General features: G+C 37.1%; 1 protein-coding gene across 1 annotated transcript in view; it reads left to right on the top strand.

The window, feature by feature from the left end:
• SNTG2 (syntrophin gamma 2) overlaps window positions 1–23987 on the top strand; it is a gene marked incomplete at both ends in the record, with an annotated part of 222831 nt that overhangs the window by 166151 nt on the left and 32693 nt on the right. Inside the window, 3 exons of the mRNA XM_084202591.1 lie at window positions 108–237; window positions 7921–7959; window positions 16806–16922. Coding sequence (XP_084058717.1) covers window positions 108–237; window positions 7921–7959; window positions 16806–16922 — 286 coding nt within the window. The remainder of the gene's footprint in view (window positions 1–107; window positions 238–7920; window positions 7960–16805; window positions 16923–23987) is intronic.

The raw sequence follows: 23987 nt of genomic DNA, 5'->3' as shown, positions 1-23987 counted from the left end.
CAAAAACTTGTCAAAAGGCATAAAAATCACTTGAACACTGATAAATATCGGGCAGTTTCAGACAACTGACGAATCTTCCTTTACGGATGTATTTCTTCTTACTGCAGATCTAATGCATTTGAAGTGCTGGCACTCGATGGAGTTAGTACTGGGATACTTCAGTTTTATACAGCCCAGGAGAGTGCTGACTGGCTGAGAGCAATGTCTACTAACATCAGTGATTTGACACTTCAAAATGTATGTTACTTTCCGCATATTTTCTTGTTTATGCTATTGTAAAGTTATTTCTAGTTTTCAAAGGGTAAAAAACAATTCAGCTTTAAATACAATATATAAAATGCTTGTGTATGGGGAGGAAAAGGAGAAAGGACAAAGTAGGGAGAGCTTGCCTGATCAAAAATAGCAAGAAGTTTTCAAGGCTTGCAGTGTTAGCATAGAACAGAAACCAATAGAAAATCAGATTATGTTTATTGTTTTAAAGATTTTTAGGGCAATATATGTATCCATACTGGTCATTTCACATAGCTTTAACATGGCCAAATATTTCCTTTTCACATTTTTGTAATTAAACTGTGCTTGAAATTAGCATTTGTTGATTTTGAAACAAGCATGTGAAAATTCTGTAGCTGGTAAAGAATGATTTACTGAGACTTACTGGACAGTGGTTTTACATCTCTAAGTTGTCTAAGATTTGATTTATTTAAGGCCAGGTTGTTCCATCTCACTTCCTAGATAAAAAGATGCTTATGCTACTTTAAATTACTCCTGTAAATTACTAAGTAACAATTGCCTTTGCAGAAATATTAACTAATCCCCAGAGAAACAGAAAATTACTATTGGGACAGCACATTTATTATTCCATCAAAGAGCAGCTAAAAACATTGATTATTATGGAATTAACTATGAAGCTAAATAGGGAACTCGATAATGTACAATTTTGAAAGTATATTTGTCTTTACGAAATGATAAAGTTCAGTGATGAAAATACAATAGCACAGCTGTCCCTGAATGAATTGCCTGTGCAGGTTTTAATCTTTTCTTTCTCTACATGTACAGATTCTGTTAACTTCTTTAGTAAATTATGATTTAGTGGCCTGAATTTTATTTGTGCTTTGTACCCTTAATGAACTGTTGCTTAGGTCTCCAGATTATATTGTGTAGAATTTGTATTAAATCTCAACATAAATCTTTAAGTCTGTTGGTTAAAATGGACTTAATATTTAATTTGTTTTCCTATTCTTCAAAAGCTACATGAATCACATTTGATCATAATAGTTCATTTATTCCATTAATTCTTTTAAAATATTCATTTATTCCATTAATTCTTTTTAAATATTCAATTGCTTAAACAATCTCTTTGTCAAAATCAGACATTTTGCTTATGATGTATTCTTTTTAAATACTATTTAGTGACTCACATAATGTACAGGGTATTATTATGTAACAATTCTAAGAAAGTGGATGCTAATATTTCTAGAGCAATTCCAATTCATAGTTACTAAGCCTTTTTTTTTTCTTTCTTTCTAGAGAAATTTACTGAATACAAGCCACTCCAATGATATAAGTGGATAAAAATAAAAATAAATGAGGACAGCTTTTGTTAGTCATAGGATGCTAGTCAGTTTTTTTCAAAGGACTATGTGCAGTAATTATGTGTCCTGACACAGTATCTTCACTGTGCTGTGACCTGTCAGCAGCAATATTTTATTATAAACTGAGGACTTTCTTAGTCTTCTCCACTATCTAATACTAGTGAACTCTGTCAACAAAGTAGTCCATCTGGTGTTCCCAAGAAGGGTCTGAGAAACAACCGTGATGATGAATATCCATGTTTTGTGTTCTTAGTGAGTTACAAAGTAAACTTTATGCAGCTCATATGAGAAGCATGTAAATTTTTTGTTTGGACAGTAGCTTTACAGGTTTTGTCAGGCATGCAGCCTGTGTACAACTGGAAAGTCAAGCCAGAGCATTTATTTAATTATTGATCATCAGAAAGGGAGATGCAGTAGTCAGTGAGAATCCCTTTTGTTGCAAACTGTGTTTAAGATGGGGATTGAGAGGGTGGAGTACAGCAGAAGGCTGGACAGCTCTGTGCCTCTGAGCAGCAAGAAAACACAGACCACTCTCCACAGTGCTTAGGACAGGGCCTTTGAATCAAGCTTCCTGGAAGTCGATTTGGAATCCTTTTGATTACCTTAGTCTTACAATTTAAAAAATTATTCTTTTCTTATCCTACCTCTGACACTGACATTGGGGAATGAATCTGTAATTCCTTCAGGGCTTCTTCCTGTTAATGCATTTCTTCACTTCTGTAAGATGTCTCCCCATTCTCCCGGACAAAAGATAATCATTACTCATTCAGAAATTGTTTCAGAGAGCTCCTTATCTGGTTTTGGGTTATTTTCATGAGTACTTGCTGACTCGAAGTTCAGTTGCTTCTCCAAATAGTTAAAACTGTTGATTTCCTATTCTGTCCCACACCATCATCTCAGTATGGAAATTAATTGCTAGGTACATGATCACAATGGACGTTTTTGCTAACACTGTTGGCATAATGTCAGCATCTTTACCTGAGCTATTACTAAGTTTTAAAGCAATACTTACCAATTATGTTTTACTTCCACACATTTTTACATTTTGTTTTGCTGGTAATTGTTTCATGACTTTAGCAACTTTTCTCCCACCTTAGTCATTCTTACTCAAACTGTGCCTATTTGTGTAACTCTTACATACATTGTTGTCCTACATATTTGCATGACATTTTGAATAATTTATTTTAGAATTTTAATTCTTAAAGAGCTCCTAATAGGGATTTTTTTTTTCCATGCACCCAATCTTTCCTGTATCACTTTACCCTAATGTACTTTATTTTCTTTTTATTTTACCCTAATAAAGTCATGTTCAGTAGTTCTTTGTCAGATCTCCTGCTGATATCAGGAGACAGTCCTAGTGTAGGTAGTGCAAAAATAGCTCTGCCACAATGTGACACTTCTGCTAATGTCAGACTAATCCTTTGAAGTACTACTGAAACATCTAACTTCTGTACAAAGGCAAGCTCTCTGGGGATCAAGTGTAGAGGAGGAGTCATCTTTCAACAGTGGAGATGTGAGAACTTGTCACTGCATAGGAGTGCTGCCCCTGTTCATATTTAAAGAATGTTACTTGGTAGATGAGAAATAATGATTCTGGTACCAGCCTGGACTCAATTCTTAGATAACAGAGGAGCACAGGGAATGCTGCAATGTGGAGAAAAATGTAAGAGTGTCTTTTCAGCCCTCATTGCTGATACATGCTTTGTATGCTTAGCTCAGAAAATCTCCTAGTTACAGTCAGCTTTACAAGCAACATGCATTTCTGAGGACCCTTGCCCCAAATTATTCATCTCTCTGTGCATATTCTGTTTTTTCACATACTTTTCTACCAGCATGAAACTACCCTATCATCTTTCTTTGTCATTCAATCCTCATTTTCAATATTCTCAAAGCTTTTTACATTTGTCCTTGGCAGAAATAAATGCAGGTGAATCAGCACCTCAGATTTATTTCTTCGTACACCTCTTTTCTTGCAGAAGGAGGTGCAGTTGAAAAAACTGAGGGAAGATGGGCAGCAGAAACTGGCAGTGAATCTTCCATGATTAAACATGAAGCACAGGAAATTAATTAATTTGCCTGTGCTTCTCACTGCTCCTGTTCTTAATTTCTTCAGCTGAAGGGCTCTTTGTAGGCTGAAGTGACAGTGCTGTAATGGCTATGAATTTTTGGGAGAAAGGTCTTTGGGATAATTTATATTTTTCTCTGTTTTTCACCATTCAGATTGACAGCTATAAGATATATGCAGGTTTTCTCATGGATCTTAATTATTGTCTTTGAGATATAGCACTGAGCATAATTTCAGTCATAATCAGTAGAGGCACCTAAAGGTAATGCTGTCAGTTCATTTACATTATAGAGATTTGTTTCTTATATATATGAAAATTTCTCAAGGGTTTGTGTTTTTTCACAGTAAATTCTAATGGTGTTATTTATTTAAAAATAATTGTAAATAATGAGTAGGTCATAAGCAGGTCAGAGAACAAGTTATGATGCTCTTGTTCCACTTTAAACATTATTTATGATTTTTGTAAATCATTCCAGAAGTTTCATTGGATGATGGTAGAAACTTAAAATTTGATATTAAAGTAGGGTTATGAATCCAGATCACATTTATGCCCATGACATCTTTTTTTAATTGTATATGTCACAGTCTGTAAACCTTCTGTTTTATTTCTTCATGTAAACACATATCTGGGGATGTTTTGTATTGCAGTTGTGTGAAATGTCTGTTATAATAGGGGGAGACATGAAATATGAGCTTTAAACAAACATTAAAAAGAAGAAAGAAGATTGAGAAGGTCTTGCTTTCTTTACACAGCAGATTGTGGGGTACATGTAGATGGAAATAAAAATCCTTGTGTGTAGGAAGAAGTATACAAATTCGACTATCTCAATGATTATACAAACAGTTCTATTCCCAGGGTGAGAATGCATAATATTTCTTCACTGCTGCTTTTTTGTTGTTTTAAATGCAAAATTTCCAGTTGAAAGTACCACAGTTCATACTGTAGAGGTTGTAAAGGGAAGTCAGTAGGGATAGGACCCACGTCCCCTAAATTTGGCCAAGCAATAAGCAGTCACATAGGATACTAATACAGCTAGGAAAAAAATAGGTGTCTGTCAAAGAGCCTGCACTGTTTTCTTGAAAGAGAGCAAAGGTATATTATATGTGAAATAAATCCCAGCCTGGGAGGCATTTAGATTTAGGTAAATGGTTCTGAATAATTTTAGTTCCTGCCCTGTATGTATCCATTTAGAACAGAGCATAGGAATTACAATTTGCATAATAGTTCCTTTTCCAAGAAGCCTGCAGTCTTTGCAGACCCAGGTTTTTTGTTTTAGTTCCCTTGCTGTGTCCAGCTCGCACTTCTATACTGAGAATTCATGCAGTGCCAGCAAGGTGAATGTATCCCATCTGTATTCCTGCCTGTCTGCACCAGCTGTGGAGACATGTGAAGGGCACATGAGGTGCCAGGTGAAGGGAAGAGTTCATGCTTCTCAGCCCCGTGACGATGGGATGTAATACGATATAGAAGCAGATCTTTTTCCTCTCCCCACAGCTACATCAGGGCTGCAGCCATCCTGCTTGGAACAGGGAATGAGTTCCCTGTGCAGTGAACAGCTGTGGAGTCCAAAGCATTCTTCCCTATTATCCTTTCCAGTGGGAAGCTGAGCTGTTTATTAGGGTGCTCTTCAAAATATTCTCCCTGCTTGGCACAGAAAACCTAGTCATAGCCAGTCTGACCCACTTTTTTCCAGGCACTTCTGAACCCATTTACTTGCACTGGTTTGTGCTATAGTAATCTTATTATTGAGTATGGGTTTGGACACCTGAAAGGAAATTATATTTTCTGTGTGTCTGACATGGCTTTTATGTAGTTACTTTGTGTATTTATTTGTGTCTGAGGCATAAGAGAAAGGTTGGACTTGATTGTGGGCAGGGTGTATCAGCATTTCTACTGACGTTGAAGTATTCCGGGTGACTTTTCATCGTGTCCTGCACAGCTCTTCCAGCAGGATTAAGCCCACCACCAAATCAGACTGGTGACTGCTTCCTTCTGCCACACTGGCCATTTCACCAACTTGTTTTAACCAAGTTACAGAGTGAGGTTCCTGAGTTCCAGCTGGTTTGTTACTGATGGGGCCCCGTGGGAGACTCTTCTCCCAGCCAGTGCTCCAGGCCAGCTCCAGCACAGTGCAGCCCTGCAGTCGTGCCAGGCTGAGGAGGGCACACCTGTGTGCATCACCTGCCAGGAGCCTTGCTGGGGCCCCTCTGTCCAGTCAGCAGCTGAATTTCAGTTCCATCCTCCTGGCTGCTCCCTGCCTGTGCTAAGCTGTGGGTGCCAGCCCTGCAGCCAGTGACCCACAGATAGTCCCTGCTCCTCCTCTAGGGTGGCTGGGAGCTGGCAGGAGGACTTCAGGAGCCTGGCAGGATCTCCCAACACACAGCCCAAGGTGACAGCCAGGCCTGGCTGATGCCCGAGGCTCCCAGCAGCTTGGCCACCTCTACCCCAGGCCCTCAGTCACCCCCAGCACACCTGCACCATTTAACTGCACACTTCAGTTCCAAAGGGCTGCAAAAGTGAGTGTGTGAGGGAGAAGAAACCCTAATGGCCCATGATAGGTTAGGACTGACTAGAGCCCTGGGCATTGCTATCACCCTCTGTCCATACAGTCAAGACTCCTGTTGTCATCCCACTCCTCCACATTGCCTTTTTTCCTAAGGTCATTTTGTTTATGGTCATAGACACTTCACTCTGTGGAGGGCAATGACTTCTTATTGTCCTCTGTTAGGTGCAAGAGTTTGTGTGTGTGTATGAATCCTGACACATCCTGAGGCCTGTGTCATTACCACAGCACAAAGTCTGTAGACCCCTACAGGTGTACTGGGTCTGGCTGGGATGGGGGTAGCTTTCTTCATAGCAGCAGGTGCTGTGTTTTGTATTTGTGGCTAGAACAGCGTTAATAACACACCAGTGTTTTGATTGGTGCTCAACAGTTCTTGTATGGAATGAAGGCTTTGACTTTTTCTCCCTCTGACATACCCTACCCACCTCAGCAGAGGATGGAACAAGGAATTAGGAAGGGACATGGATGGGTTAGCTGGCTGAAAGTGGACAAAGAGATATTCCACACCATTGTGCTCAGCAATTGAAATGGCATCGTGGAGAAAGGAGGTGTGGGTTTGTCTTCCAAGATGGCTGTTGCTTGAAGACTGCTTGTGGGAGGCACAGAGTGATTGCATTCATATCACTTGATTTTTTCTTGTTTCTTTCATTTAAGCTCTTTCCATCCTGACTCCGAAATTTTCTTGCTTTTGCTTTTCCCAAGCTCTCACCCTTCCTGCTGGTAGGCAGGAGGGAGTGAGCAGCTGTGTGCATCCTCAGCTACTGGCCAGAGTCAACCCACCACAGCAGTCAATGGCATCACCATATTAATATGAGTTACATCCACAGATTTGATCTTACAAATCTGGTGTGCCCAGGATACAAGCAACAGCCCTGGAATTCTCTGTTCGTTTCCTATGGCAATGGTAGTTTTCCCTGTTCACAGGTGTAGGGTTTTGTCTTCCATCACAAGCTTTTCATTTCTAATAAAACAAGCTTTTTGACAACAAGGTCCTTTGGAAGTACTCATCAACTCTAGGACAGTTTTCAGCTTACCCCTAGCGTGTAGGAAAGTCTGGTTTTACACTCTAATATATTTCTTTCTAAATTCTTATCTACACTTCATAAAATTGCACTTTAAAAAATGTTACACTTCAAAGTGTTTGTGTAGTATATATGTCAGTATTTGTCCTCCACTCATATGACTATGACTGCCAGAGAAAAGTCAAAATTATCAAAACTCTTCATTATCTAAACAAAGAGGAAAAATTTTGTCTTGAAGAGTAAACACACAGGAAAGCCCTTGCAATTTTCATTTCATCTTTAAATACATCTTACACTCCATGGTCACAAGGACTTAATTGCAGATGTCATTTAAGAATCTGCTTAAGCAATTGTTTAACTGAGACCTAAGTGAGATGTCTACAGTACAGTATAGTATTTCCACTCAGACTGGCAAAGCTAAATTCATAAATGCAAATCTTTATGAGGTATTTAAGGAAAACTGATTAAAATCTTTTGTCTTTCAAGTCCTTGGTTTTGCAAATTCGCTATAATAATAAAAATCTACTGTTTAAGCACTGAATGATAAAATTTCTTACAAATATAATTTGGAAGTATTAATATAGTATTCAATAACTAAGTCAATCAATGCTAATTCCATCACAGAAACTCTTCAGCATATCAATAACTCTATATGTTCTTCCCTCTCTCTTTCATAGATGAAAATGGCAAATAAATGCTGTTCTCCCTCTGACCAGGTAAGATTTCCATTATATTATCCAATTTTTTAAATTTGTGTGATTACATTGTTGGAAAATTTGTAGAGCTTGCATATACACATCTAATCATTTTTAAAACTGACTAGTGGATGGACTGCAAGATCACGGATGGGAGAGCAAAGTCCCTCCCACTGTAAGATCAGATTTGTGACCACTTCAGGAACCTGAACACGCTCAAGTCTATGGGTCCTGACGAGATGCATGCCAGAGTCCTAAGGAATTGGCTGATGTAGTTGCCAAGCCACTCTCCATGATGTTTGCGAAGTTGTAGGAGTCAGGTGAAGCCCCTGGTGAGAAGCAGAGAGGAAACATTGCACCCACTTTTAAAACTGATAGAAAGGAGGAACCCAGGAACTACCGGCCTGTCAGCCTCATCCATGTTCCTGGGAAGATCAAGGAACAGATCCTCCTAGAAGTTGTGGTAAGGCACTTGAAGGGCAGGGAGGACTTGGGGAGCAGAAAACTAACAGTGTCCTGGGCTGCATCAAAAGTAGAGTGGCCAGCAGGTCAGGACAGGTGATTCTGCCCCTCTACTCTGCTCTTGTGAGACCTCTCTACCTGAGGTCTCCCAAAATAAAAAGGGCATGGACCAGCTCTAACAGATCCAGAGGAGGGCCACGAAGATAATCAGAGGGATGGAACACCACTCCTGTGAGGAGAGACTGGGGGAGCTGGGGCTGTTCAGCCTGGAGAAGGGAAGGCTCCAGTGTGACCTTATTGAAGCCTTTCAGTATCTAAAGGGGGCCTATAAGAATGACTGGGACAAGCTTTTAGCAGAACATACTGTAATAGGACAAGAGGTACTAATTTTAAGCTGAGAGAGTGTTGATTTAGTTTAGCCATAAAAAAGTTTTTCTTTCATTAAGGGCGGTAAGGCACTGACAAAGGTTGCCCAGAGAGGTGGTGCATGCCCCATCCCTGGAAACATTTAAGGTCAAGTTAGGGAGCTCTGAGCAATCTGATCTATTTGAAGATGTGCCAGCTTTTTGCAGTGGGGTTGACCTCCATTACATTTAAAGCTCCCTTCCAACCCAAACTGTTCTATAATTCTGTGATTTAATTGCTCTCTTTGTCATGGCTTTTAATTATTAATTAAACCAACATAAAAAACAGGTGATTATGAATGCCAGGGGAAAAGGTATTGGATTTGGATATCTTTTATTGGATTAACTGTCTACTGCAAGTGCTTTAGTAACTATTCAAAGTTTTTTCCTTATCAGTTTGGGCACACATAATGAGTGCAGTTGAAAAAAAAAAGGCATACTCTCCCTCAGTTTTCAAAAACTTTTGGAGACAATCATGCAACTATATACATACCACTAGATACATAAATTGATTTCCTAAATTAATAGAGTAGTCTCCATAAACTGCCTAAATGATCAGTGCAGAAATGTGTTCTGTTCCAGAGAGATGTTCAAGTGTGAAACTTGGTATCAGTGCTTTAAATCATCCTTTAGAGGAGTCACTTTTGCTAATCTTGACTTGCCTCAGCCTACCATCCAAAGTAGGTCCCTAAAGTTAGGCAGTACAAATCTATCTCACTTTTTCCATTCCAAGTATGAAAAGACCAATTAGGACCTTAATTTTAGTTGAAAGTTGAAAATTTAAGGTACAAATGACAGCAACAAACTTTGGATTGTTCTCTGCCAAAAACTGAGAAAAAAAAAGTTTATAATGAATTTGGGCAGATCAAGAAAACAAAACTAGAAAACATAAAAATATTGAAGGAGCAATTGTGATCAACACCGAATTTATATGCCCTGTTAAAATTTGCTTTAAAAGCAATCAAAATGTGAATTCTCAGATATATATACCACAAAGGCATCATATAAAATTTGGCAAGAAGAGTATTTTTTCTGGCCTAGATTAATGGAGCCTATTAGTGTCAGTTACATAATGTTTGTGCAGACCTGAATAGCTCTTATTAAGGCAATTGATTTAAAATTTAGAGAAAAGATAACCTTAAGAGATTGAAGGTAACTTGAAGAACTGCCTTGAAGTAAAATTTGTGATAGCTGCAAATTTATCTTTCCTTTTGAGGGTGGACATTCCTGAAGAATTAAACAGGTCCTTAGAGTTTCATTACTGTGTTGCCTGGGGTGAGTTTTCTTCATTGCTTTTAGAGTCCAACTTAATCTTTCATAAAGGGAGAAGGTTGGCTGTGGATAGGTTTCTTTCAGATTCTGTTTTTCTTAGGCCATTAAAAAACTAGGCTTCAAGGTTATCAAGAATGCAAAAAATTACTTTGTTAAACCTGGCTTTATTCTCTTTCTTTGTCTTTTATATTGCCTCTGACTGTTTTGTTTTTTGTTTTTTTTTGCAAACTGAATCTCCAGAACATAATGAATTCTGTACACATTTAAATAAAGAAAAAGGGAAAGGACTAAGATTTTGGTCCTTGGGTCTAAACCAGCTTTATTTATGGGTCTCTTTGCCAAAAGATGTCAAACAAATATGGTGTGATTCTTAGCCTGTGCAGGGCCATAATTTAGACTCTGATGATCCTTGTGGATCCCTTCCAGCTCAAAATATTCTATGACTCTGATTCTATGACTTTGCTCTGTGTCTATGACCCAAAGTTAGAGGTATTAGGCAAGGTAGTAGAACTTGTAGTAATTATTGATATATTTATATTGTTAAACATATCAATATTGTTAAACACATCAATTTATATTGACAGTACCAGGTCATGAAGTTAATTGGTCTGGCTACTTCCACACTTTTAAATTCCTTTTTCCCACCAAAGTAGGGTGTTTGCATTTAAACTGCCTATTGGAAATTATTTCCACCAACGCTAAAATCCCACACTATCTGTGGAACTTGTTTGGCGAGTTCTAGTTATACAAGGACTTGTCATGATAATTACTCCAAGTCAAGGATGACAAGATTTTAAGAAATATTCAGGGATTACACAAATTTGAAAGGTATTAAATAGGTAGCACTGCTGAAGCTCTGGTTCTAAATGTCTATGTAACCTGTGTCAATGATGAAACACACAGCATCTAAGCATCATAACTTCTGTTTTTGCTTGATATCGTTTATTATAATATGCTAGAGATTTGAAAGCACTTGTTACTTTGTTAGATTTGGGACTCAATTTTCAAAAAAATACATACCGCTGGATTGATTTTTATTTTTTATGAAAGTAAAATTAGCCAATTCTATCTCTGTACAGATAAAAATACTTGCAATGGTTTTTTGTTTGTTTGCTGGATAGTTTTTTATGTTTTTAAGACCTAAACTTTTATCATTATTATTTCAGGGGATTTGTGTCTGCCAAGTGACATATCTAAACATTAGGAAAAGGCAAAATTATTATTGCTTATGGAATAAAGAAGGAGAAATTGGACAATTAGATACTACTCAATTTGACTTCAATCCCTGTAAAGAAATTTGAAATAAATAAACAAAATACCTGTGTGGAGCAGAAGGATGACAAATAACTGCCCTAAAGGATTTTTCAATAACAAATCATGACAACCAATCTAATTTTCTCTTGTGAATATATAACAAATCCTGTGGATGTATGACAAGATGTTGCTGCAACATATCTTGATTCTAGCAAGGTTTTTGACAACTTATGACATTAAATATTTTAAACAAGTATTATATGGATTTGGTTGTACAGATTTTGTTGGATAATCCAATATTAGGTATAGATGGTTCACTTTCAAAACTGACATATTGACTAGAAGTTCTGAAGAGGTGACCTGGATCTAGTTCCCTTGAATACTGCCTTTATGGTGCATTAGCAAAAGTAAGCCTACTAATTTTGCAGACACTAAGCTTTAAAACACCATGTTAAACATATGAATGGTCTTGCTGTATTGAAAAGTGAGTCTGAAAACCAGGATTGAAGCCAATTAGGACATGGCATATATGCAAGAATAATTAAGTATATGTAAAAGACTGGGAAAATCTGAAGAGGTTTTTACTGCAAAATGCTTGATGGTTATCTGGGGGAGGGATAAATTCTTTTAGAAAATTTTGGTTCATCCTTTGTTTTACTAGAACTCAGAGATGATGCTGTCTGCAGAGGCCAGTCAGACATAATATGAAAAACAACAGGTTCCTTTTAAAGAACATATTACTATGGTTTATTATGACGGTTTATTATTACATCAGCATGCTGTAATCAGGTACAGGGTTGACCAACAGACACCCCAAAAACTTGAATTCCTTTGTTATACCTAATATTCCTTTTTTCCCCCTTTTCCCCTTGCAAATAAGGAATTCACCCACACTTTACTGCTTCTCCATTGGCCCTTATTTTTTCTGAATTCCACATGCTCATTTGATTATTTCAGCCTTAATCGGTGATAGCACCACAGCTGTCTGCAAATCAGTCCTCTTTTTCATTATCTTTTGGCAGTCTTCACCCATTATGCACTTTCTTTTAGTGTATTTCACCTTCTGGTTTACCCCCTTATTGATGTTTACCCCCTTGTTGGCTTCAGCTTCCAGCCAGCACCTCCCTTCACATCATGAGCGATGTCCAGCAGTTTCTGACGCTGTTACCTTGTCAGTTTAACATCAGGCCAGGCTGGCTGCTCACCTGCATGCCAGAACTGCCATGTCTGCCTGTGGCTTTTGAGAAAGGCAGGTATTGTGGGCTGTACCCAAGCCAGCTACTGCAGAACATCTAAGTGTTCCTGTTGCTGTAAGGACTTGGCAGGAATACTGCCTCTGCTTTTGTGCACTGTGTTTCTGAAAAGGCATTGACCAGGGCTTTTCTGTGGCCTCTGTGGACAGGCTGAAAAAATACAGAAGTATTAAAGAAATATTCAATAATGATAACTTTTTGCTCTGAGAATAACATGTGAAAAGCAACAAAGAATGATGGCCGCACAAGCTACATATCCTTCTTCGTGGATTTTTGCTCCATTTGTGAACTGAGTAAGTTTATTTAATTCTTCCACTCTAAGGTGAAAATCATTTGAGTCTTTAGTGGATAGGGCAATAATTGTGATTATAGTGAGGCTGATTCATGCTTCAGTTGAGAATAAAGTGCTAGAATAGATTACTTAGAGAAAATAGGCAGCCTCCACTATAGCAGAGGTCCTGAGAATATTAAGGAAGCATTTTTTAAAAACAAAATAGGTATCAGGTCTACTGCATTCTTGAGAGGGTAGGGTAATAAGTTTTTCAGAATCCTCTTTTCTACTCTCTTTTGGATAATTATAAAATCATAATTCTATATAATAAGCTTTTCAAGTATGAAGGGTTTTCTCATTGTTCCTCATAGCAGAACTGCTGCTGCAGGTGCGCCATAAACATGTTTGCCTGGCTTCATCCTGCAGCATACAAGAAACCCTGTTTGTGAAAGAGCATTTTTTCTTCCTTTCTCTTTCTCTCTATTTTTTTTCTCAAAAAAGAGAAAAATGTTTCTAAAAATATAACATATAGGAATAAAATTGCTTAATCCTCATGGTTAGTCTGGAAAAGTTAGATTCTTGAAGACTATAATTTTACAACTTACACCTGTAGAACGGGAGCAAGACTAAATTCCTTTAAGCATAAAGATAGAGATAGAGATAGAATTGAGATCTTCTTTGGTTTTTTCGCTTTATTTATGTAGGAGGACAGCTTTTATTTCCTAATGAAATTGCCTGGATTTGCTTCAGAGACTTTTTCTGGCACATCAAATCCTCAACTGAAAAAACTTTAACAGAAGAACAATCACTTAAAAACACTGAGCTTTTAAACCCCCAGTCAGCTGATATGCAGTGCTGTGAGGTAAATATGCTCTGTGAGTTATACAGCTATAGTTTGAAATAGTTTCTTCTTTGTTTTTCCACTTCTTGTTGTAATACTGCTAAAATACAAAGCAGATATAAAAGAAAAAAAAAAAGTTGTGAAGGATGTGAGTTTTGCATTTTTCGTTAGTTTGCTTAGTTCCTGCTGCATAAATAATGCTACTGATCTGCTATAATATAAGAATGCATAACCAGTAAGGCAATTTACTTGTAGCTGTCTTCAAGAGAGAGTTTTGTGCTTTGGACACTAACTTGAATAAGAAGGCTGTAATGAGTAAAGGTGAGAGACATCAGGTCCAATTTGCCAGCCTCCTTTTAAAACAAGCAAACAAAGAGTAGAAATCTTTATCACTACCCAAAAGGACTTGTAATCTAAATTTTGACAAGGCAGACAATGCCTGGGATGATGCATGAATTCAGGTTCAAACCTATCTTCATAGTTCCCTTCAGCATGGTGTGGATATGTTGCTATTTGTGGTGTTCAAACTGTGCCCAGCTTGGAGTTATAAATTTCGTTCTTGAACTTAAGCACAAAGAACACTTGTGACATAATTTCTAAGTTCCTCTATGCTTTGGTCTCTAGAACATTTTGTTTTGAATAGTAGCCATTCAGACATAACTGAATGCAACTGATGCACGATGGAAAACAGTAATGTAATATATCAAAACTTACAGCATTACAATCTTATTTTTTATTTTTATTTTACTTTTAGTTAAACTTTATGTATGTGTAAGGACTGCTTGTCCCCCCTCCCGGTCCTGCCCCAATAGCTGCTCTCTTCAAAATATACCATCTACCACTTGTTTTGGAAAAGGTCCCCCAAAATTATATAAGATGCCTCAAGATGTACTTCTCTTTGCTTTCTTAATTTGTTGTAGTTCCAGTGTGCCTCATGGTATGACTCTGGTTCTTAACTTGCAGGTCAGTCTGGCATCTCTTGTAGATTCTTATCCCACTTTAATTACATAACTGTATCTGTCTGTTCTGATGTGTCATACATAGACATCTACTTGATTTTCTTTCTGCAATTCCCTCCTGAGTGTTTTGCATCATTTACTTTTCATAAGTATTTAACTAAAAGTACTATATACAAAATTTACTGACTGTTTATTAAATTTAACACATTAAATTTCAGTTATTGCAGCATCTAGATGCTTTATTGCTGCAGGAAAACAATAAGTGCAAATAAGAACTTTCATTTATCTGCTATGATTGAATTACATTTTATTAGTTACTTGTTTTATCTTCTTGTAATGAGTGCCATTGCTCATTTTCTTCTTACAGGAACTTTTGGAAAGTGTACTAGAGCATGTTAGAAACTTAACAATATGTCAATGATATATGGGTAATTTTCAAACAGTAGTGAAAACAGTGACGAGAAGGGACATTTTGTAGTATAATGCCTTGTGACCACTCCTGAAAACTTCAAATGGCATGTTTCAATCAAAAAAACAGAATATTTTTTATCCCAGGCTAACATTCCCACCCACATGCTATGATCACATTAAAATCTCACTAACCCAGTAAACTGCTGCAGACAGCTTGAAATTAAGTACCAACATTTGTTTGCTTTTGTTCCATACAGATTTTGTTGAACTGAATAATTCTTTCTCCATTTCTGAAATCTAAAAGACCATTAAATAAACCAGTCAATGAGAAAGATATATAGAAAGAAAGTAAAAACCCCTAAAATTATATTGGATATAATTCTTTTTGTCTGTATTATTTGACATTAAGACCCTGATAAACTGAATATATAATATCATTGTAGTAGAGTAGTAACAATAATATAGTATTTTTTTAAAGTGATGCAATGTCTGAACATCCTGCTTCAACAGTTTTGCTGACTACTATAGAAACAATATTTTGGTGAGAGTTATTCAATTTACAGAACAGCAAATCAAGAACTGCAGGGCTACTTTATTTATTTTGCTCTTTCTTAGATCTCATTAAAATGTTAGTGCTGTAGGTCAGAAGAACAGTATGGAGAATGATTGTCTGGCTCAAGATACTGATTTATTATTCATTTATTGATAAATTGATTGACAAAACACATAATTGATACATTAAATACCAGCATTAGAAAACAATTTGTGAGGTCTTCGTAATGTAGGTATGAAAATTCATCCATACAATTAGCGAGGGCTTTGACATTTCTTCCCCCTGTAAATAATTTCCTTTTCTAAGTGTAGCCTTTGTTGAAAATGAGCAAGCTGCTCAGCAATACTTGTACACTCAGATTGGTGATTCACTCTAGATTTAAGTACCTGTTTCAAGAGCAGTATATTCCTCTTAATGTATGCAAAATGGAGCCTGGAATGTTTTTGCTTTGTTATTTTTCAGTAAAGACATTCATGATATTCTGCTACCACACCATGGCATTCTTATTTATGGCATTTTGTTATAAATTTGTATTTACTTCAAAAAGGAAGCATGCAATCTTACTTCTTAATTTCATTTTTTCTTAGCATTCATTTATCTGGAAATTAAAGGCATGCATTGCAACACTGCTACCGTTGTGTAGCAGTACAACTACTGGATTTGATACCTAATTCTTTGAAAACATAAATGTGATAAAGCATATATAAAATTGTATAAACTCTGAAAGACAACAAGTGTGACAAAGACTTTTAATAACAGCTGCAAACGTGAGCCTGGTGAAAGCTTTTTGATTTCAGATAAATCAGGGATTTCTTTAGAGGTATGTGTAGTAGAAATATCAGTATGTCCAAGTTTGCTATAGAGAAGGTATTATGGTTTTATAAACTGCTGAACTACTGAACTGCTTTGGTACATGTAGATTTTCTGCTGGCTCAAATGAGAGTCTGCTCTGACCTGCATAGTTGGCTTTTAAAACAGGGATTATTTCAGATAAGATTCAGACTACCTGTACTACAAGTTTAAGTCCCTTCAAGGACTTCTGACACACTGGCATTATGCTGTATGCTTCAAGAATATGGAAATGGTTGCAAGGCAAATGTGAAATAGATGATGCATCCCATGCTACTAAAACCACTCATGAGCCACTGAGAAAGAGAAGTTTAATTTTCAATTATTTTCTTTTACAGGTCATACATATGGGATGGGTAAATGAGAGACTTGAAGGAACTGATTCATCTCAGCTCTACAAATTCAAGTTTCTGGCCCTGAAGGGTTCCTCCTTCTACATTTTCAGCACTCCACCGGTAAAAAAATTGAAATTTTTGTATCAGTTTCATTGTAAATGGAAACCTGCTTGTTATGTCTGGGTTTTTTTTTCCTTTATCAAGGGAAGTTTTCAGCTGAGATTTCAATGTACTATAAACAGATGTCACAGAAGCCACTGACTTTCAATAAACTGTATTTATTTATCTTCTTTCACGGTCCTCTGAAAAGCTTGCAGTATGTTTTGTTTTTTGAATTTGTCAAAGTCAGGTTTTATTTTGGTTGGTTAGGCCTAATATTTCTTCCCTTACTTATTTTAAGGTATTTCATAGATGTAATGATCTGGTAGCTACTCTGTTTTCTGAAAGACAAGATATATCATGGAATAAACAATCCATACTTTTGGATGATACTTGTGGATTTTTCACACAAGCATGGGATCAAAGTGCTGATTGTACAGTTTGGACAAGTCTTGCTTTGATAATTTATATACCTCATAACAAGAATTCTGTTTCACAACAGGTGCCTTATCTAATATTTTTTCTAAAAATTAATTTAGAAGGGTGAAATGGAAATGAGCTGTAGAATTCTAAACTGTTTTAAAAAATTACCCACACTTACCACAAGGTAATATTTAATCCTTTCTTTTTTCTCCAGAAAACTTTTGCCTTAAACAAATCATAAAAGAATTAAATGGGAACTTAGCATGAAATTTCAATTGTAAAACTTTTTTACAGTTCTGCTCAGTCTCCCAATTTTGTCTGCTGGTACAAAGAAAATCTGATCCTTTATATGTGCACTCTCTGCAGTACCTTTGGGAAGTGCATAAAAGTTATTTGTGAACCTCAATGAAATGCAGTAAGTAAAATTTCCCCCTCTCTAGATTAAAATTACTAATCCAATCATTCCAATTAATTTCAAACATTCTAAAATGGCCAATAATATAATTTTTAAAATGAGACAACACATCTGGGAGCAGCAGGGGGATTCCCCTCTGAAAATTGGGCGTTTCATATGTTAAGCCAAGGAACTAAAATTTGATTAAATTACTACAATTTCATTAAAATGTGAAAATATTTAATAAATATTAAACAAATAAATAACACACCACATAAATTATTTTCCTCTATCAATTTTAATTATTATCTTCAGACCTCTTTCTAAGACATATTTTTGATATAATTAAAATTGTACATCTATATGGTAGTAATTTGGGATAAACTACTTCATTTACCATTTTCAGCACTCTATTAAGAACAGAAAAGTGGGGATGACTGGTAGTAGAAATTACTTGATAGAATCTATTACCCTCTTAAAAATTTTTTTGTAGGAGCCTTGATTTTCAAAAAATGAACAAAGGGGATCCCTTTGATCAATGCCTTGCGTCCTCAATACTATGATGCACCAGTAAATGTGAAAGAGTCTATAAATCATAAAACTTGTTCACCAGTGTTCTTGCTCTTTTAGCATTCCCCAGATGTCTCTCATCAAGGAAAAAACCCCATAAACTAAAGACCAAATTCACAGTTTCCAGCAGCCTCCTATCTGGAGACTTCAAACTTGGATCTAAAGCCACACATTGAAGCTGATTATCATTCTCCTGAGGCCACCTCCAGCCTGGCTTTTGCTGATGCCCTTCCGTGTGGCTCACTCCCTGATCCCATTGCAGCCCAGCAGTGCAGCCCAGGGGCCCATGTCCGAGCCCATCCTCAGCCTGTCACTGCTCCCAGGGACACGGTTGGTGCCCAGAGCTGGGGCTGCCCCAGTCCCCATTGAATTAAACAGGGCAGGAGATCTTCCTCCTTTTTAACACCTTTATTAAAAGTGATCAGCTCAGGTGGGGAGAACCAGTGGGTCTGCGCTCACGTCACTGCTGCTCCCAGGGGTGGCACGGAGGAAGAGGAAAATGCAGCTTTGTCCGCTGGTCTGCAGGCAGAGCTGGGGCTTCTGTCCTCAGGAGAGCACCAGGGATTCCTTGACTTTTTAGGTTTGACATTCAGGGTCCTATTTCCAGCTGACATCTTTTTAGGTTAGGGTGAGAGGTAAAGCGGGTCTCAGCATCTCAGCCAACTCTGGATTCTGTTCCTCACATCTAGACATCACTTTGATCTGTCAATTTTGGGTTGGCTTGTTGTTTTTAGGGGTTTATTTGCTAGGTTTGGCAAGGTGGCTTTCCCGTGGCATGATGACTCCAAAGTCGTGGCATGCCAACTCCAATGTCCCCTCCTTTCACCTTCGGGGGGGATGCCATCCACCTGCCAGCAGGCAGGGTGTACTGACACAAAGGGGAATTCTCAACAATAGGGAGTTAACAACTGACTTATTAACAGGTGATTACAACATGAAACTAACAAAGAACTCTGCCAGCAACCTCAACTTGGCTCAACTTGTAAATCTTTAAAAAAATGGGTAACCCTTTTTTTACTCATAACACCCATGGCTGCCCTGCTCCTGCCTGGGCCCTGCTGGGATGGAGGCCACCCCTTCAGAGCAGCCCATGTGGCAGTGGTTTCTTACCTGGGGCTGAAGCAGAGCTAACACAGCCCTGTTTGGGATGATGCTGAGCAGGGCTGGTGCAGCCCTGTCAATTCTCACTGCTCACCCATCAAACTGCTGGGGCTGGGACAGGCTGGGGGGGAACACAGCCAGGACAGCTGATTTAAATAGAGCAAAAGGGATTTCCTGTGCCATGAAACATCATGCTCAGCAATAAAACAATGAGGATTTGGTATTCAAAAGTAGCCATTGCTTGGAGAATGGCTGGGCATTGGTCTGCTCGGGGTGAGCAGTGTACAATTGCCTTTGCATGAATTTATTTCTTCCCCTTTCCATCACTTATTAAACTGTCCTATTCTTGCCCGATGCATCTTCTCGATTTTGCTCCTCCTATTGTCTCTCCTGCCCCATAGCAGGGGGATGGGGAGTTAGTGAGGGGCTGTGTGGGTGTTTGGCTGTGTGACAAGGTCAATCCACTGCAGGGCCATGAGTTGGGACCTGTCTGTCAGGGACCCTGCCCTGGCAGACCCCGGGGAGCTCCCGGAGAGCACTGGTTCTGTGCCACGTGTCCCAGCTCTGTAACTGGAAACACAGGTCCCCCCACAAAACTGCCCATAAAGCTCTTTCACTGCTTTTAGAGACATTTGATGCTGCTGCTCTTCCCATTGCTCCTACTGCGGTTTGGTGGTTTTACTATTTTAAGCAGGAAAAAAAAAAAAGAAAGATTGTTCAATCACAAAAATACAAATGTTTCAACTTGCTTGATCTTTACAAGATCCCAGTTTAACGTTTTATTTCAGAGATGTTGCTATTGCTATTTGTATTCTGAATCAATGTTGCATATCAGTGTATCCATATAACGTGCACAGAGCAGATGACCTATAAATTCTAGACTTATCTTTATCTATAATTTTACAACTGCTTGTAAAAGTATGCAGTACAATTTCCACTCTTTTTCTATTTCATTGTGTGTAAAAGATGACATGACTGTAAATACAGCTGCTAATTTTCATAAGAATGGAAATATAGTTATATATGAGCAAAAATAAAGAAAATTGTGGAAAAAAGTGGATATTATACTATGAAATAAATCACTATGACAAGTAATATTCTATTTATATGCTATTTCTACAATATTCCACATGGTGATTCCAGAAATGTAGAGGCTTCACCACAGAAGTAAATATCAAGAATCATGTGATTAACAGAGAAGGGTCGTTTTGCATCCCTGAAGTGGCTTAGCTGATTGTCTTTAAGAAATTTACAGATTTCACTTACACAGTGCTATATTAGAAATGTGACCCATTTCTGAAACCTGAATATCTGAAAAAACACCACTGAACGAGTAGAAATTACTCTTGTGTCAGTCTTAATACACAATCAGTTCTTTATTACATTCTAAAAGCATCTATAAAATTCTTGTCAATTTTCAGATATTGGAAAAGTTCTAAATTCATATCCCAGAAGAAACTGAGGAATAAATATTCTAAGTTATCATTCAAAATCAAACTATTTTTTTTATCTTTGAAAAATTCCAGAAAAAAATTTAATGTTTTTATGAAATATGGGCTAGATGGAGGGGAGATTTCTACTGTTTGATTTTTTTGTTTCCCTTACAGTTCATTATGATTTTTACATAAAAGTATTCAAGTAGCCCTAACCTTAGATCTGTTGTGCAACGCTTAATTGCAAAACTTTTTTTAATGTGATTAAATAAATAATGTAATTTAATAAATTTAATGTAATTAAATAAATAGCGCCGAAGTTATTTAACATGAAGGCAGCTAAACAATCACTGCATGGGCAGTGTATAATTTTAAGAAAAGAATAAATGGAAGAATATTGTGAAAGTGACAGAAATAGTTCCACATGTGACAGTATGAGGAGCTTGCACAATGTAATTAAGACAAGCAGTGTTTTTCATGTTGCCATATAAGTTCTAAATATTAAAAAGAATATTTTTTTAAAAAAATATTCTTAGTTTATTTTTTTTTCCATTAAGGAGTGAAGAGACCAGTGAAATTAATTACACTTTACCTAGAAGTATTTCATCTTCTCCTTAGACCTTTTTAGTACTTCTAGGCAGGTTGGATGCTTCTGCTTAATTCTTAGATAATGCAGCATTTGCTGTACTCCAGTAATAAATACTATTGGCACTTTAATTTTTTTTCCTTTAAATTTATTAAAATATTTTTAATATTTTGGGGGACTCTGGAGACTTCTAGAATCAGATTCTGTGTTCAAAGAGTCCAAGAGTAAGTTATATTAATTTGATTTTAGTGATTTTTGAAGTATGATTCTCTTTTGCATTCACCCCCTATTTCTTTCTTTAGTGGTGATCTCTGAGCAGGCATGAAAGTGTTTTATGCCTATTGTTGGTTCTTGGCTACTTTTCTCTGCCTCTGTCAAGGTTGGGACTGAAGGCACTCGAGATGGTATTTTGTGCTCAGACTTAGGGGTTTATGTTTTCATATCCATGTTACAGTCTCACAGGCAATGAGTTCTGCAGTATTTCACTAACAAGGTGCAAAATGGCTAACTATCTTTTATTACAAGGTCTTTTAAGGCTAACCTATCCAATTAAAGAAATGGTACCTAAATTATCTCCACTTTTAACCCAAAAACCAATCACTCAAAGTCCACAATGCAGTCTTTTCTATCCAATTACAAAATACCACCCCAACCCATACAGAAGAAGGAGGAAGAAGGTAAAGAAGAAGAAGGTAAAGCAGAAAGACCCTCCACCCTAAAACCTCCATCTTGCTCCATATATATTACTATGTTCTAAGACCCCAAACTTTAAGTTTTCCACCCTGCAATATTGCACACTTCTAATTGAATGACACACCCGTAATCCCAGTGCTATCAGTCAATTTTGGAAGCCTTCTCCATGGCCTCAGGTCAAGTGCTCTCCTGGGAGTCAGAGTCTGTCAGCACAGAAAATCTGAAATTCTCAGCATCCAGAACTCCAACACCTATTTTGTAATTGCAGAGTTCTCTTCTAGGGAGTAATTTGGTGAGCTAATTGTTTACTGTGTGTCAAAATGAGTTTAACTTTATTGTTTTCTCTCTATTTTAAATCATAACTTTTTAATGAAAAGCCAATGACTAAGTCACATATTGAATGGTAAGTATATTTGGAGTAGGAGTTTGAACTGATGATGAAATCCTTGTCTGTGTAAAACTAGATTTTTTTCATTAAAAATTTTGTTTATTTTCAGAACTCCACTGTAATGCTTGTTTTTAAACCATGAGGAAATTGCAAAAAACTCATGCTAAAGTATTTCTGCAACACTTGGAACTTTTGTAACTCTATGTACCTATTGTAATCTCTCATTAGAGACTTGGAATTGCAATTTCAGATTCCTATTTTTTGTAACCTTGTTTTGTTTTATTATCTTTCTGATCAGCTCAGTGTTACCTGTGAGTTTACAAATGTCTTAGTTTTGCAATGTTTGCAATGCTTTGCAATGTATTAATCCTGAAAGGATTAAAATAGCTAAATGTCTACAGAACCAAGTACTCTACACATACTACACTGGGCTAGCTAAGGAGGTGCCAATAATGTAAACAACATTCAGCTCCTCTTGGACATAAAGTCATATAGTAGACAAACACGAATTAAAGTAGAGGCTTACTGAATGCTAATTGAAACTCTCATGCATTTTGAGACTTTCTGAAACTGTCTGAACTAAATTCATTTGAATGCAAGCATGTATCATTGAGTCATCTATTCTGAATACAGTTGTTTGAAATGTTTTGTCAAATGCTTCATAAAAAATAATAACACTGTCATGCCAAGAAATTGCAATGTATAAAATACCTGCAGGAACAAGTCCAAGGGGAAATAATGAGGAAAAACTACTTTATTGACTAAGAAATATACTTGGGTATCTCATTTGTCTTAGGTACTTGTTACCAGTTATTACATGTGTGATGATGGATAGCCTGGAATAAACTGGAACATTCTTTAAATCGAATGAAGAATGTTGCAATTTTCATGAACTTTCCTGATTATTTCCAGCTTTTCTTCTTGACTGGAGTATAGGGTTGTTTGTGGGGTTTTAAAAGTATAGCAGTCTACAACAGTAACGTTTTAAATTTAGACATACTATGATAGTGCTGATAAAACAATAAATAATGTCAGCTGTCTGTTTAGATTCTAGTATGCCTTTGTAATATCTTTATTTTGACTCCTTAAAATTCCTCTCAACATGTCATTTGTGTTCTGAGCACCTTGCACACAGTGGTATTGAGACTGTTTCACTCTCATAGTGTGGTGGCCTTTCTCTGACACAGACAGGTAAAGAAAACCTAGGCTTATATAGGTGACAGCAGTTGTCACTATCACTGCCTGCCTCTGCTGAAAAAGTCATATGAGGTTACACAGCATCAAAAGATGAAAGAGATGTGCGGAATAATAGGAAGAAATCTGAAGTACTCAGAGTAAATTTAATGGCACAGCAGTGTCACCTTCATCCATCATTAAGAGTGCAAAGATCTCCAACAGTTAAAACTAATCTTCAGGAATCAAAACAAATTATATGAGCAAATGAAAGTCCATTCATATCTCAACAGCTTTCAGGTCATAGCCTATGTCACCAAGGCCA

This window comes from Fringilla coelebs, assembly GCF_963513975.1.
Source record: "Fringilla coelebs genome assembly, chromosome: 3".
NCBI classification, from domain to species: domain Eukaryota; kingdom Metazoa; phylum Chordata; class Aves; order Passeriformes; family Fringillidae; genus Fringilla; species Fringilla coelebs.
This window is presented reverse-complemented; position numbering and strand designations above follow the sequence as displayed.